The following is a 15,725-nucleotide window of genomic DNA, read 5'->3' on the forward strand; positions in this document are numbered from 1 at the left end:
AACCCCTAGCCTTCTTGTGAAAGTATCAAGTCTGGTAATCTCAATATGAGGAGAAGAGTTTGGATTGAGTGATGTTCTGAAAACATTCATGTCAAGTATTAGAATCCCGAGGGAGTAAAACTAAAATCTCAAAAACATGGGAAAGATGAAAAATAGTTTTGTGTTTAATTAAGATTTAAGACAGACCCAATAGTCCTGTGATCCTAAAGAAAGCTCTAATGGAGAGGCTTCTTTTTTTGAGCATCTCACAGCTCACTGGGTGGTGAAGCAGGTACCTGGCAGATTTCCTCTCCGCCTCTTCTCCTCCCTTACCCCGCCCCCTCCTCCTCCTTTAATGCAAAAGATAATTTAAAATTAGTACGGTTACTTAAGTACTGCTTATTTTTTCAAGGGCTTGCTTCCTTATTCTGATATAGTGTGCCTTAGAGACTTTTCTTAGGACATGCTTTTCCTCCAACTTTTTAATTTTTGAGACCACAGAAAAGTTGGAAGAACTGTGTAAAGAACATCCATGTAACCTTCACCTGGAGTCACCAATTGTTAATATTTTGCCAATTGGCTTTGCTTCTATCAGCTGTCTGTTTATCTGTTTATTCCATCTATCCGTCGGTCCTTTTTTAACTGAGTCATTTGAAAGAAAGTTGCAGACATCATGCCTCTTCACAACTCAGTACTTAAACATGTACCTCCAACGAATAAGAGTATTTTCCTACATAATCACAATGTGACGTTCACAGCTAAGAAATTAACATGAGCTCAGTATTTCTTATAGGCTATATATATGTTTTCTCAGTTGTCCCATATTATTTATGGCTACTTTTTAATTTTTTTTCCCCAATCCAGGATCAGTCCATTCAGAACTGAACCCTGGATTAGATTTACACATTGCAAGTGTGTTTACTCATCACATTTAGTTGTTGTATCTCTTTAGCTCTTTTAAACTACAACAAGCCTTCTGCCTTTTTTGTTTGTTTGGCTTTTATAGCCTTGATTTTTTTTTTGAAGAATCCAAAGCAGTTGTCATGTAGAATGTCCCACATTCTGGATTTGTCCAATTGTACAGAAAAGTACATAGATGATGCCTTATTCTCAATGCTTTCTTTATTCAGGAGGCACATAATGTCAGGTTGTCCCACTATTGGTGATGATGAGTTTAGATAAAGTTGTGACTCTCAGATAGTCCTCTGTGAAATTATATTACTCCCTTTGTAGTGAATGATTTACCTGTGAGTTGATATGTTTAGACCATGTCAACGTCCTGGTCCCCGTCACTTTAACCCAATGATTTTAGCATCGAAGATGATTCTGGTCTGAATTTGGTTATTACAGTGGGAGTTACAGAATGGTAATTTTTCTCATTCTGTTATTATTTTCAATGTCTGTTAGGTGGCATTCTAATATAATAAAAACATTTCCTTTCTTTGCTTCTCTCTCTTTCAGTATCATTAGAGACCATTCCTTGTTTTCATTCAGTGTATAACTGTTGCCATCATTTTTCTTTTTTATGTCCAAATTTTCCTAAATTTGGCCAGTGGGAGCCCCATCAAGCTGGTTCCTATGTCCTTTTAAAATGACTGCGTTAGTCTCTGAGCACTTCCTTCCTTTCTGGCACAACCTAAAACTTTCCCTGCTTTAGCTAGCATTGGCCTTTTCTTCAAGGAGCCCTGTTTTCTATTACCAGTGAATGTTATCTGGAAACGAAGCCTTTGCCTTAAAGACTTTAACTGCAAAGATCCTCTTTGCATTTGGGCAGATACAGTACCAACGAAGGAGAGACGTGGAAAACTTTCATCTTCTCTGAGACACCGGTGTTTGTGTATGGCCTCCTCACGGAACCTGGGGAGAAGAGCACTGTCTTCACCATCTTTGGCTCAAACAAAGAGAATGTCCACAGCTGGCTGATCCTCCAGGTCAATGCCACAGATGCTTTGGGTAAGCTTTTGCTTCCTGGGCCCTTTTCACATAGGTATTTATTGACCTCTTGTTGCGTGCAAAGCACCAGCTGAGATATTATGTACTTAGAAGAGTTTATGTTTTATTGGGGGAGATGGGCACATACAAGTTAGCAAAAAACACGGGGATATAAATGAGGGTTTACTCAATTATTCTTAATAGGTCTGTGTGCTATTCTTTGTATCTTTGTTTCCTGGCACATAGTAAGTTTAAATATATGTTTGTTGACTATGTGAATAGGTGAGTGAATGAATGAAAATCATTTTTACAAATCAGCAGCTCTAAGTGGACAAATAAGCCAAGTATGCCTTACTGTCTGTAGGGCAGTGTGCCAAGTGATGGGTCCTCTCAAAGCCTTCTAGTGTAGGATCTAGTAACGAACTGCTAGTCTAGGTGCAGGAAGTGTAAGCAGCATCCTCTCCATGCCTCCCTTGTTACTCTGCCCTTTCTACTTCTCTGCCTTAGCTGACATTATCCCAGCTGCCTGGAATGCCCCCTGTGCCTTCTCACACCCGTTCACTTAGTCACCACTAGATGAAATCCTTTTCATGTTTCAGAATCCAGCACACTTGCTGCTAATATCCCAACTAGAAGACATCTCCACTCTTCTCTATGCCCAGAACATAAGCGTATTCATCTTGCCTTGAATCATAAATCTGTCTGTTACTCTGTGTGTGTCATCTTCTGTCTAGATTATAAGGCCTTTAAAAATAAGAACATGTCCTGTGCGTATTTGTACTCCACCTGTTGGACAACCTGATAGCCTTATAGTCTGTAAGGGTTTAACAAGTATTTGCTGATTTGAATGGCATTGAATGGATAGCTGTGTATCAGCTTTGGGTAGTATGTAATATGACTGAAGAAACTTGTGTAAAAAAGACACAAAGTACCACTATAGACATAGGCATACTTTGGAATTCCTGTGGAAAGCATTCTGTTTACATTTTGAATGAATGTGGGCAGATAGAGTAACTGTGCAAACTGTCTTGCCATTTCTCAGCCTCTTTCCATGAAGATCCTACACTCCAGGTAGAGAGTTCTCCATTGCTCTCAGGCCATCCTACCAGATGTGGCCATGCAAACTGAAGAAGCAGGCAGAGAAGAATACCCCGAACAATATCACCTATTAAAGATTCTGCCTTTCCCTAATTCCCTAGGAGGGAAACACCCCTGGGTCTCTATTTCTGAAAGGAACTGCTGACTCTCCTAAAATATTTCAAAAGTTTGTCTAGTGCCAAAAGGTGGCTTGCTTCTTCCCAGCTTTCTGAGATGGACGTTTGTGTTTCAGGTGGTATCGTTTTCATTTGTGTGGGTGATGCCCAGCTTCACAGCAAGCTGACTAGAGGCTTAGAACAGCTCCTGAGGTCCATGCCCTGGCTGGGCAGCAACGAGATGGACAGGAAGTAGGACCTGGGCTGAAGGGGTGGTTAAGACAGGAAACCCCACATGGGCCTCTAATGCTTTATGCTGTATTTCTTTTACCTCAGGGGTTCCTTGCACAGAGAATGACTACAAGCTGTGGTCACCATCTGACGAGCGGGGTAATGAGTGTTTGCTAGGACACAAGACTGTTTTCAAACGGAGGACTCCCCATGCTACATGCTTTAATGGAGAAGACTTTGACCGGCCAGTGGTGGTGTCCAACTGCTCCTGCACCCGGGAGGACTATGAATGGTTAGTTCTTCTTCGATGGCTGTGGAATTGAATTGTATTTTATTTGCTCAGCTGTGGGGGGGAAACAGACTAGGGTATGGTTCCTTCCCCTGAGGAAGGGAAGGGATTGAAGGAAACAAATATTTATTAAGCATCTTTTAGGTGCCATGAATTGTGCTAGGCACTTTTTACATGAGTTGTTCTGTTTAGTTCTCACAACCGTGTTATGCGGTAGAGATGTTTTAACCTAGGGAAGCTACAGTAATTTATTTGGGAGTAATAGCTCTGGGATTTACCCCTATGAGGGTAACCCAAAAAGGGACAAACACGCTCAAGTTTCCATTGTAGGATACGCCTTATTTTTAGGACTCCTGTTCTAGAGGGGATTTATCTCTTTATCTGAAATGAGGGCATGCCAGTGTATATATTTTTGCATCATTTGTAATTTTTTGAGCAGAATATCCAAGACATTGCTGAGAATGCTGAAAGTAGAAGAAGTGACATGCACAAATAATTGTGATAGGAGATGGGAAGTAGCAGGTGCCTTGGAGGAGGAGCCGGTACTTTTATTATTATTGAAAGGAAGGAAAGAGCTGTGATTTTGTGTTGGGGAATCTGGATATTTTTGGAGGAAGCATTGTTTGAGGTGGGCTTTAAGGAAGCATCTGGGTAAGGGGACAGAAGCATTCTAAGACCATGTAGCAGCAGTGAGAAGACAGGAAAAGGCAGGAAAGTATAGTGGCCAGTTTAGTTCGGATGCCATTTTAGCTGTCTGAAGAGGGGGCAATGAGTGGAAATTAGGCTGAAAAGACAGAGGGTAGGATACAGGCCTTCAAGGGTATGGACTTCATTCTATAAGCAGGAGGGGTCTTTGAAGGCTTTTGCGAAGAGTTGACCGCATCAGAGCTTAGCTATAGGAAGATGATTCTAGCAGTAGAGTACATAGGATCACAGAGCTCCTGGACAGTTCCTAGAGTCTATAATTCAGCATGAAATAGTTGTAGATGAGTTAGGGGTATTAATAGAACTGGGTATTGAGCGTAAACACATAACTCATATTTCAGTGACTGCTGAGGCACAAAGGGACTAAATTTTGCTTTGGGCAGCCACAGTTAGATTTACTTAAGCCAAAATCCTCTATGTTCTAGACCTGAGGTTGGAACAGGGCCATATAGTAAATGTTTTAGCTTTTATAGGCCATATGGTTTCTATCACCTCTCTTGCAATTGCCCAGTTACGTCCATTGATAGCACCCATAGATGAATGAATGGGCATGGCTCTGATGCAGTACTACTTTATTTATAAAACCAGCCAACCTCATTTGGCCACTTCTGTTTTAGACCAGTGCTTCTGAAACCTTAATATGCATATGTATCACCTGGAGTCTTGTTAAAATGCACAGTCTGCCTTAGGAGTTCTGGGGTCTGTAGGTCTCCCAGGCTCCCAGGTAATGTGGGTGCTGCTTATCTGCACATCTGCTTTTTGAGCAGCCAGGCTGAGACCATATGAGATGGTCATTCCTGTTGAAAGGCATGTGCTTCCAAGGTAACAACACAGGGGCTTTAATGGCAAAAGCACAGTGCTGTGTGATGTTCCCAGTGACGTCAGTTTAGTGCCCTTTGCTCTCTTCTCCTCTCCCTTAGTCACCTGAATTGTAACTCTAACCTGAGAGCTTGTTTTGCTGTCCTCAAGCAGTCCTCCTTGGACTACACTGAGACTGTAGGGGCCTAATCCCTGAAAGATTATGGTGCCCTTTCTTGCCCTTCTTTCTCTCCTTACTTCAAAATAAATTTAAGACTAAATAAAAAATATGTACGAAAATTAAACAAGTCTCCCCCCCCCCTTTTTGATCACTTTTAGGTTTTAAAAAAAATAAATAAACAAACATTAAAATTTTCCCTCTTCCCCCATACCCCCAAAACAACAACAAAAACATAAAGCTGGTGATCCTTCCTGTGTAAACGGGCCTGGCTCTTGATGGTCTACCATGCCTGCCACATCTGGCTTGTTGGAACCTGCTGGGCTCTTTATCCCTGCCATGTGCTGATTCTCTTTATTTTTTTATTTTTTTTAATTTTAAAATTTTTATTGAATCATAATTTATTATATATATTTTTGGGGTTCAGCATTGACATATGTTGATCAAATCAATATCACTAGCATATATATTGTTACAAACTGTACTTATTCTTTATGACCCTTGTCCAATCTCCCCCCACCTCCCTCTAATTATCCTAGATTTCTTCTCTACTTCTGAAAGAGTAATGGTTACTCTGTTGATTTGTTGCCTAGATGATCTGTCCAATGCTGAGAGATGTATTCAGGTCCCCCAAAATTATCGTAGAGCAGATGCTTCTTCTGTCACTCTGAAATGAGCTTTGTGGAGAGAGACATCCTCTTGTTTTCTTTGGTCTCTGCTGGTGACTCTCCTGTCAATGCACTCTAGTGGCTGGTGGACCATCTGCATGGTGGTTGTGGCATCGAGCTACTTTTGCGGCAGCTGTGGTTATTGTGGTGGCTGTGGTGGGCCACCCACGTGGAGATGATGTTTTTGGCATGCTCTTTGGTGCTGGCAGTGTGCCTGGTTGTGGGGAGGGTCCAGTCCCTGGCTCCATGCCTCAGGACCCCAGGTAGGCATTGGGGCACTGGCAGGGTGCCTGGTTTTGGGAGGGAGATCCAGTCCTTGGCTCCATGCCTCAGGTCCCTGGGCAGCCCCCAAGGCACTGGTGGTATGCCTGGGCCGGAACTAATTTTTTGTCATTTGCTTACTTCTAAAATGGGGGAAGTTCCTGTGGGGACCAGTACTTGAGCTCTGTGGTTGAGCTAAATCGCTGCTTAGCTGCTGATTCCCTAGGGAAGGCTTTTTGTGCAGCTCAGGTTTTAATGGTTGACTTTATAGGTACTTCTGGCTCTCCAGAGACCTGGTGCACCTGGGTTGTGTAGAAACTCTGATCTGGGCCTGAGTTTTTTCATCAAACTGCACCCCATGCAATTCTGTATTCCTGACCAGTCTCCTCTGAGTGGTCCTTCGCTGATTGGGGTGCTGGTTAGCTGTCCTTGCTGTGCCCTAGTGTTCCCCTTTTGGGCCCATCTCCTCCCCTGCCTGTGCTGCAAACACTTCCCATGGGATGAGCCATGCGCTTGTCCCTTGCAATGACTCATCAGCCTCTGAGTGGCTCCTTGTTTTCAGTTGTTGTGGCTCCTTGCTCCTATGTGGGTCCACAAGAACCCTATTAGTGGTCTTGCTGGCCTGGGGGCCACCAAGGCCCTTTTCTCCTCAGCTGCCTCCAAGCAACTCCATCTGAAGGGCACAGCTGTGGCTTTTGCCAGTTCCTGCTCCGTGTGCTCAGCAGTTCCAGCCTTAAAGTGGCCATGGCGTGAAATAGTTGAAGTGGTTTTTTTTTTTCTCTTATCATGGCTTCTCCTGCCTTCATGCACTCTGCAGGTCTCTTCTCCTTTTCCTCTGAGCTCTAGCAGCCCCAGCCTGGCTGTTGTTGCTTTTTTATAGTTGTAAATTGGTTGATTTGTGGGAGAGAGTGACGCTGGGGACTGTCTATTCCGCCATCTTGACTGGAAGCCTTGAGTCTCTACTATGGCCCAGGAAAACCACCCACTCTGCCCCTTATGGAGTTGGGCTGCATGCAGGCCAAATGAGATCATGGGGGTGGTGGCACTGTGAAAATGGTAAAGGGTGAATTGATTTCAGTCCATCCCATGTTTTCCTCTGTTCGCTAAGGCTACTAGAAAAGAGCCAGCCTGACTACATGGCTCTTGGAAAAGTTTGATGGGATTGGACTGTAGTGGTGAGCAGGGAAATTGGTCTCAAGATGAACAACAGGAGAGGGGATGAGAACACATGAACTTGTAGTACCTGTCCATTCGTTCAGCTACTGATTGACAGCTGTGTTTGAAAATCAGGTTATTTCTGGTAGTACTTTCAGACCACACTGGGAAGCGCAGCTATTGGCCCATATGTTCTCTGATTTCAGGGGTAGTTTCTTTTACATTTTTATACTTCTCCACATTGCTAAGATATGTGGCTTTCAAATTCTTGACTGCAACTCCTAGTAAGCTATACATTTTATGTTATGACCTGGTACCTACACATATATGTATATGTAGTTACATACACATATATAATTAAAACAAAAGTTTTGTGGGACAACTTGTAATTGTGTGATGCATTTTGTAATCTTCTATTCTTTGCTGGAGGGAAGGAAGCTGGTCTTGGTCTTCCAAAGTTCTTTCACAGTCCGTGAGGTCATGACCTACAGTCAAAGAAAGGTGCTAAGAAGGGGGGCTTTGCTGTTGGGGCAAACATGTAATTAGCTAGTGCTCCACCTACTCCCTAAAAAGATTTTAAGTGGTCATTCAGTAAAAATGAACTGACTTAATGAATGAGACTGATGCTATAATAAAACAGCTGCCTTTTGAACAGTTCTCTACAAATTGCTAAATGTGGATTGTGATATAATACACAGAAACCAGTTTGCCTTATATTTGTTAATGCTTTTCATAGAGGAAATGTTTAATGGATATTTGTTGAATGAGTAAATGAAACTTTTCTGTTAGAGTACACGAATATGGAAAATCCCTTTGCATTATAGAATTTACTGCTTGGGCAGTGCCTTGGAAAGTCTGTAGTGCAGCCACCTCGTTTTAGAGTTGTCAGGTGTGGCCTAGAGAAGTTATGCAGTTGAGTACAGAGCCATGATTCAACCAAAGTCTCCTGCTTCCTCCTCCAGGGTGTTGCCCGTCAGGCTGGGAGGTTTGGCAAATGCGATGCTCAGGTTGCAGGAGGTCTCGTGAACCAAGCTGCTGTACTCCAAAGTGCAGGATGAGCAACCTAAAATGATTTAGGTAGCATGTGGACATGATCTTAAATGACACTGAATCTTTGCTCAAAAAAAAAGGAAATACTCTTTTGCAGTTTCTCTTTTAATTCTCCTGATTATGACAAGGATAAAGTCTCACTGGGTGCTAGAAATTCTTTAACATTTGCTAATCCCTTTTAACAGAGAGGGCACCTCCAGAGTTTTTGCATAGGGAACTGGATCTAGCTAAAACTGAAAATTATTTTGTTTTTAGCATGATGATTTATATTGTTTTTGTCTATTTATGGCATGTGGTACTTGTTTTCCAATTGTGGTTCTGATATAGAGCTTCTCTTGGAGATGTATTTGAGTGTAAAAAAGTAAGTATTTTTTAAAGGGGCATGTGAAATAACTTACAGTGCACGTGATAGCTAAAAGTCACAAGGTTGGTGCTAAAATGCCTGGAATGTGAAGAACAACGGCCTTAACAAACCCCAATTGCCTTTTTAGTGACTTTGGCTTCAAGATGGGTGAAGATTTGTCATTAGAAGTTTGTGTTCCAGATCCGGAATTTTCTGGGAAGTCATACTCCCCTCCTGTGCCTTGTCCTGTGGGTTCTACTTACAGGAGAACACGAGGGTGCGTATCATATAAGTTGCTGTCAGGTTGACAAGGGGTGTGCATGTGGAGTGAGAGAGCATGCGTGGAGGACCAACTGAACTCCTTTCATAAGAGAGCACTTCAGAAAGTACATGGAAAAAGAGAATGAAGAGTTAATGCAAATCTTTCCATGAACTTTTTGAAGACCCCTTGTACTTTAAATTCCAGAATTCCAAGCTAGCCGATTGCAAGTAGTTTGGGCAACACAAACTCTCCTACCCCCACTGAGAAAAAAAACTGCGAGTCTCTAAGCTTCTCTGCAAATCTAGGAGTATCTTAAGTTATAAACTTCAGCAAGGAAACATCTTCAGAGGAGTTTATTGAAGAGACATATTTTAAAATCTTGCCCCAGACAGTTCCCTAAATTGTCTGGACCTGTTTAGTCTAGTTATAAGCAGAAATGACTCAGAACAATTAAATATCCTTCTTCTAGTTCTATAGGGAAATGAATAGATAGAATCTATTGTCCATGGATAGGAAATATATTCCCAATTGGATGCCTTCATGACTATTCTTTGATGTTTCTGACCTCTTACTCTTGGGGTGGGGGTGACAGCTACCGGAAAATTTCTGGGGACACTTGTAGCGGAGGAGACGTTGAAGCACGACTGGAAGGAGAACTGGTCCCCTGTCCCCTGGCAGGTAAGAGAAATGATTTCTTCCCTTTGACTTCTTGAGACCTCTAGATCTCACCCAAGTCCAGGCTTGTGACTCTGCTAACTTAGTGGAGAAAAATAATGGAGGTTACAAGCATCATGGAGTTCCCTTTTTTTCCTAAGCTTGGTATCCAAACTAAATCTACGTATAGCTTTACACATTTATAGCAATGGAAATATTTTATGTCAGCTCAGATTTTTGAGGAAAGTCCATTTGTTCATTGAAAAATATTTAACATCTGTTTGGTGCTGGACACCGGGGTGGAGTTGTTCCTACAGGCTTTTGTGTTCCTTATTCTGTTCATTAAAGTTGAATATAAAGAGATTTGCAGTGTCTTAGGAAGTAGGTAAGTGGTCTATCTTAATTTTATAATAATAATAATTATAGCGATAAAAAATATTTTCGTGGTATTTTACAAATTTTAGTGTACTTTTCTATGTGTTGCCAATTTAATATTTTCAACAACCCAGGGAAGCAGATATTATCAGCTTTATTTATTTTTAATATGAGGAAGTATGTTAAGAGAGAGGGTTAAATGACTTATTTAAGGTCACACATCTAGTAAGTGACAAAGTTAAAATTCAGACTCTAAGCCCTATACTCTTCATTGGACATTACCCAACTGGCAAATAAATGTCATTCCCATTATTTTAGATGATCATTGTGCCTGCTAATTAAGAAAAACTTTTTTGGAATGATTACACATGCTTTAAAAGTGTAATGTGTTCCAAACTTGTTTTAAGTTGACTTAGTGGTTGATGTAATATGTTGGAGTATTTGTAATACAGACATGAAATTATGATACCTTAAACAATAATCTCGTAGTCTCTTTTCTTTCTTCACTTTATTTCTAGTTCTTATTCACTTGGATCTTCTTTATTCCCTCTGAGCCTTTCCTCCTGCTCAGACCTCTCAGTGAAGGCAAATGACTGGAGCTGACTTCCATCAGCTGTGGTAGTGTCTAATAGAAAGCCGTAAGCGCCAAATGAATCATAAGAGAAGCGTGTCGTCTCTGCCTGCAGTGCTGGGCAGCCCTCTTGTTTGATCACTGCTTGCCAGCTTGCCCTGGTGTTTTTCATGTTAGCTCATTAGTCCCTTAATTTAATCTTCCATCTTTACCAGAGTAATTAACATACCTCACTGTGGAACCTTAAAAAGAGCCACCCCTTCAGCAGATTTCTGCACACGAGCAGATAATAGTCAAATGTTCCCCTCATAAGAGCTGTTATTGATGAGGGCTTGGGTTAGTAGGGTTTGAGTGATTGCTCTTAAGGGGCTAGAGTACATAGTTTCGTAATAAATATTTTTAAAGATAATTTAGCAAGGGACAAAACAATTTGTTTAAAGCCATTTAAACTGGCAGGAAAGTTATTTTCTCTTCTGATAGGAGAAGATGGAACAGGGAATGAAGTGGAAAAATCTCATTTCAGTGTAGGCCATCTCCTAAATGTAAAAGAGAAATAAAGACATGAATAGAAGGTGGTGATATACCAAGAAAAAGATTGTTTCACAGGGCTAATGGTGGGAACCGTGACATCTTCACAAAGATGAGATAATGTGGGCATCTGGAAAGATTTTTAAAATGCAGTAATTTTTCTTCCTTTATGATTATTTGTAATAAAACACATTTCTAGACTGTGTTCATGCATGGCTAGGATCAGCCATGAATTCTGTTCCTTTTCTGGGTTGAGCATTGCATGCTACACTGCTTGCTATACTGTGTCTAGTCCTAAAGCAAGTATTTCTGGATGCAGGCTCTACAGTAAGGGCACTGGTGCCTTAGAACAAAAAAAAAGTAACAGAATGAGGTTTATAGATGCTGGAGAGATGTGGGGGAAAAAGCTTGTTGCTGTGAATGTGACTTTCTTGTGCCCTGTATTTCGAATGCCCCCCCTCTCTGGGAATTACAGTGGGAAGGTTTTCTTGACAACTAAAAAGACTAAAAAGAGAGATTAGTTATCATGTGGTGGTAGCTTAGATACTTTTGGAGTGAAGTGAGACCAAAGGAAAAGAAGATGAACTTACCTTTTTAAAAATTTTAGATGGATTTATTTTTTGATGCATTCTCTATATTGAAGCCTTTATAAGGAAGGTGGCTGGTACATGTTAACTCACTAATGAATGAAATGAGAGAGAGAGGTGAAAAACTGATTAATCCAGGTGTACAGCAAAAGGATTCAGATTTGCATGTTGGTCCCACATGCAGCATACTGTCAGAAGGGATGCTTTAGACACGGATGCTATTGTGCTGCTCATCTCTACTCCTGGGGAAGAATCTGGATATTTTCCAGGCATTCCCTGAGTAGAAAAGATAGAGCACTAGATCGTCCCATTCCTGGTTATCTGGCATTAGTCTCTTAAGCACTCTGGGCATCTATGTCTCCATCTTAAAACATGGCAACATTGGTATCTGTATTATACGAGGCAGCATGGTGTAGTGGTTAAAACATAGACTCTGGATCCAGACTGCCTGGGTTCAGATCTTAGTTCTGCTGCTTACTAGGTGTGTGACCTTGGGTGAGTTACCCTCTCTTGTCTCAGTTTCCCCATTTGTAAGATTGAGTTAATAATAGTTCTTCCATCATGCAGTTGTTATGAAGATTCAACAATGCTTGGTACATAGTACATTGTATTATGTACTTTGTATTTGTTAAGTAGGAACAGAATCTTTGTGATGATTACGTTGTGAAACATTTTGTAAACAGTCAAAAACAAATGTATTATTGTTTTCAAAATCTAGTAGGTTGATATGATTGCCATATGTCATTGTGAACAATATGAATGAGCAAATCGATTAGAAAACAAACTTGGTTACAGGTGTTCGGTGATTAATGCTCTCTAGTCAACAAGATTATTATGTAAAGTGATAGTCATATGATGAGGGAGAACATGGTGATTGGTCTGATTATGTTGGCAAGTGTGACTTGGAAGACTTTTAGGCTGAGCTTAGAAGTATGGCTGTTGAAACATATGTACTGGGGGATGTAGATTCAAAAAAATATAACATGTAAAAAGCTCTTGCAGATGAAGAAACAGATTCACTGAGTTTAAGTAACTTGGCCAAGGCAGAAATGTGATTCCATTACACACCTTCTGGGTCTTGGTGCCTGTGCTCTTTCGTTTGAGCTGTGCCACATGCCAATGGGTTTGAGGTTTGTGCGTGAAGAAAAAAATAGGTCAGACGTGCTAGGGCCTCTTGAGCATCTCTGGGTCCAACCTCTTGGTTGTTATGTGTGTCTGGCAGAAGAGAATGAGTTCATCCTATACGCCATGCGGAAGGCCATCCACCGCTATGACCTGGCCTCAGGAGCCACTGAGCAGTTGCCTCTCACGGGGTTGCGGGCAGCAGTGGCCCTGGACTTTGACTATGAGCGCAATTGCTTGTATTGGTCTGACCTCGCCTTGGACATCATCCAGGTGAGTTAACCCTTGACCTGGTCCTGAGTGCTATGCCTCGTGACTGCGCAATCCTGATCAGCTTCAAGCAGAAAGGCCTAAGGAAATGAGTAGTTAGAGGTTTGTAAGTTGTAACATCTCAGAAGGAACTTTTCAGTTTTCTCTTTTAGTATTTTTCTTTCCCTGCCTACATCTGTCCATATAAGAAGGACAAAGGAAAGCCCAAATTTGTAGTCTTGCTTGTAAGGGAGGTCTTGCTTTTTCTTTTCTTTTCTTTTCTTTTTTTTTTTTTTTTGTCGTTTCTTCGTGACCGGCACTCAGCCAGTGAGTGCACCGGTCATTCCTATATAGGATCCGAACCCGCGGCGGGAGCGTCGCCGCGCTCCCAGCGCAGCACTCTACCGAGTGCGCCACGGGCTCGGCCCGGAGGTCTTGCTTTTTCTGCTGGGAAGATTTTGGGACTAGTAATGTAGAATTATTAGTTGCCCCCTATAGTGCCAACTGCCTCTTTAATGTCTTTCTTTCCAAGTCATGATATAGTAACACTTGACTTATCCATAGTTCATGTAATTATCCACTTCAGCTATTCTGCACACAGACAAGAACAAGGAGGTAGGCATTAAAGATCCCTGACAGGTCAGATAGATAGCCATACACTCAAATCCATGCATTTTAAAGGAGAGCTATTTGATCTTTATTCATTGTCCACTTAATCCTCTTAGAAAAGCAATTCCAATGAATTTTATCTAGGTTCCCAACCCAAAAGAAATTTTACAGTGCCTGGGTATTTGGTGGGGATGGTGGGGACTGCTGAGTATAGCTGTCCTAACAATAGTACCTGATGGCTAACAGTCTCACAAGGGAAGAAAAACTATAAAAGCAGACATAAGAACTTAAAAATAACAGTCTGGTTTCGTTTATTTTAAAAGCAACTCGGATCTTACATCTCAGTAATCTCCAACCTCATTATTATGATATAACATAGTTTAGTAATCAGTGTCTTAAGGTAATGCAGACTAATGTAAGTTCTGTTTAGTTATTCTACTTAAAACAGGAAACCATAATACATTTTATAAATGCTCTTATTAAAACCTGGCTTCATGTGTGTGGAAATTTTACTAATATAAAACATCTCATCCCTTGCCAGTCCACCAAGTTGAAGGTTTACCATCTATGGGACCGATTTGGCAGGAGGTAATTTGAGTGTTTCATAGCATTTATTACTATTTTTCTCTCTTCAGCGCCTCTGTTTGAATGGGAGTACAGGACAAGAGGTGATCATCAATTCTGGCCTGGAAACAGTGGAAGCTTTGGCTTTTGAGCCCCTCAGCCAGTTACTGTACTGGGTGGATGCTGGCTTTAAAAAGATTGAGGTATGTGGATTTCCATGCTATTCTTAATTAAGTGAGCAGGTGGGGCACCTGGGCTTTGAGCCAGATTTGACAGAGGTGGAAGCCAGTGTGTCAGATTACTCTGGAAATTTCCTTATATGTGACCAGCTGAGCCTCTGCAGAAGGGAGAAATGGGGGATAGTCTCAGAATGACTGTTCACTGCCATGAAGATCTCACATGACAACAGGAAGCCTGAATCCATCAGAGGTTTCATTAAGATACCTGAAAGTTTATATTTTGGCTAGCAGAAGCATAGAGTAATAACAATAATGATAATAATGCCATAGCATTATTATAATGCACTAACAATAATCTGGTATTATTATAGTCGACTAGAGTAATAATGACAATTTCATCAACATCATCATTATTGTCAATCCTCACCTTACTTATCTGCAACTTAACTACCTACTAGCCTCTCTTGCCTGGTACACCCAAGGCAACATGAGGGTAATAAATGGCCTCTAAACCATCAAAATCATTGTCTGGAGGAATGTAGGCTCAGCTCCTGCAAGTTACTCCTGAGGCTCCGGGGCACAGTAGAAGCAGGAGACACAGAGGCCAAGTAAAGTTGCTTGACCAAAGACACAGACTTGGGAGACAGACCTGGGTCCAGGCTTTCCTCTGCTGAGCAAGTGACATGGGGAAGGGACTTAACCCTCTGTAAGCTTCAGTGCTTCATGTGTAAGGTGAAAAGTCATTTATTCACTCAGCCATTCGACAAGTGCTGTTTGAGTACGTGCTTGGTGCCAGGTAGGATTTAGGGTTCTGATGATACAGCAGTGGGTGAGACACAGAAGTTCCTGCTCTGAGAGAGTTTAGATTTTAGTGGAGGAAGTGAAATAATACATTGGTTCTGTTGACGACAAATGCCGCAAGGAGCATAAAATATGGCAGTGACTGTGCAATTGGGGGGTGGGGAGTGGGGCAACATTAGAAAAGGTGGGCAGAGGAGGCATCTTGAGGGTGTGACATCTGAACTGAGCCCTGACTGAGGATAATTATAGTGTCTACCTCATAGGGCTGTTGACGGAAATGAACTGGATGCACAGTACCTGGCACCTTCTTAATGCTGCTTTGGTGGTCTTGTTGTTGCTATTTCTCTCCTTTATTTGTGTATGGCCAGCACTTTGCTAGAAGAATGCCGGTGAAGTATAAGTGTTCACCCTTTCACCTTGTTAGGTGGCCACTGTACAAGAC

General features: G+C 41.6%; 1 protein-coding gene across 2 annotated transcripts in view; it reads left to right on the forward strand.

The window, feature by feature from the left end:
- SORL1 (sortilin related receptor 1) overlaps window positions 1–15,725 on the forward strand; it is a 159,828-nt gene that overhangs the window by 75,636 nt on the left and 68,467 nt on the right. For both annotated transcript variants that reach the window (XM_063093193.1, XM_063093194.1), the window contains exons 13-18: window positions 1,754–1,932; window positions 3,441–3,627; window positions 8,931–9,059; window positions 9,637–9,722; window positions 12,982–13,154; window positions 14,375–14,506. In XM_063093193.1, the coding sequence (XP_062949263.1) occupies window positions 1,754–1,932; window positions 3,441–3,627; window positions 8,931–9,059; window positions 9,637–9,722; window positions 12,982–13,154; window positions 14,375–14,506 (886 nt within the window). The remainder of the gene's footprint in view (window positions 1–1,753; window positions 1,933–3,440; window positions 3,628–8,930; window positions 9,060–9,636; window positions 9,723–12,981; window positions 13,155–14,374; window positions 14,507–15,725) is intronic.

The sequence above is a fragment of the Cynocephalus volans genome, chromosome 4 (assembly GCF_027409185.1).
Source record: "Cynocephalus volans isolate mCynVol1 chromosome 4, mCynVol1.pri, whole genome shotgun sequence".
In the NCBI taxonomy this organism is placed as follows: Eukaryota; Metazoa; Chordata; class Mammalia; order Dermoptera; family Cynocephalidae; genus Cynocephalus; species Cynocephalus volans.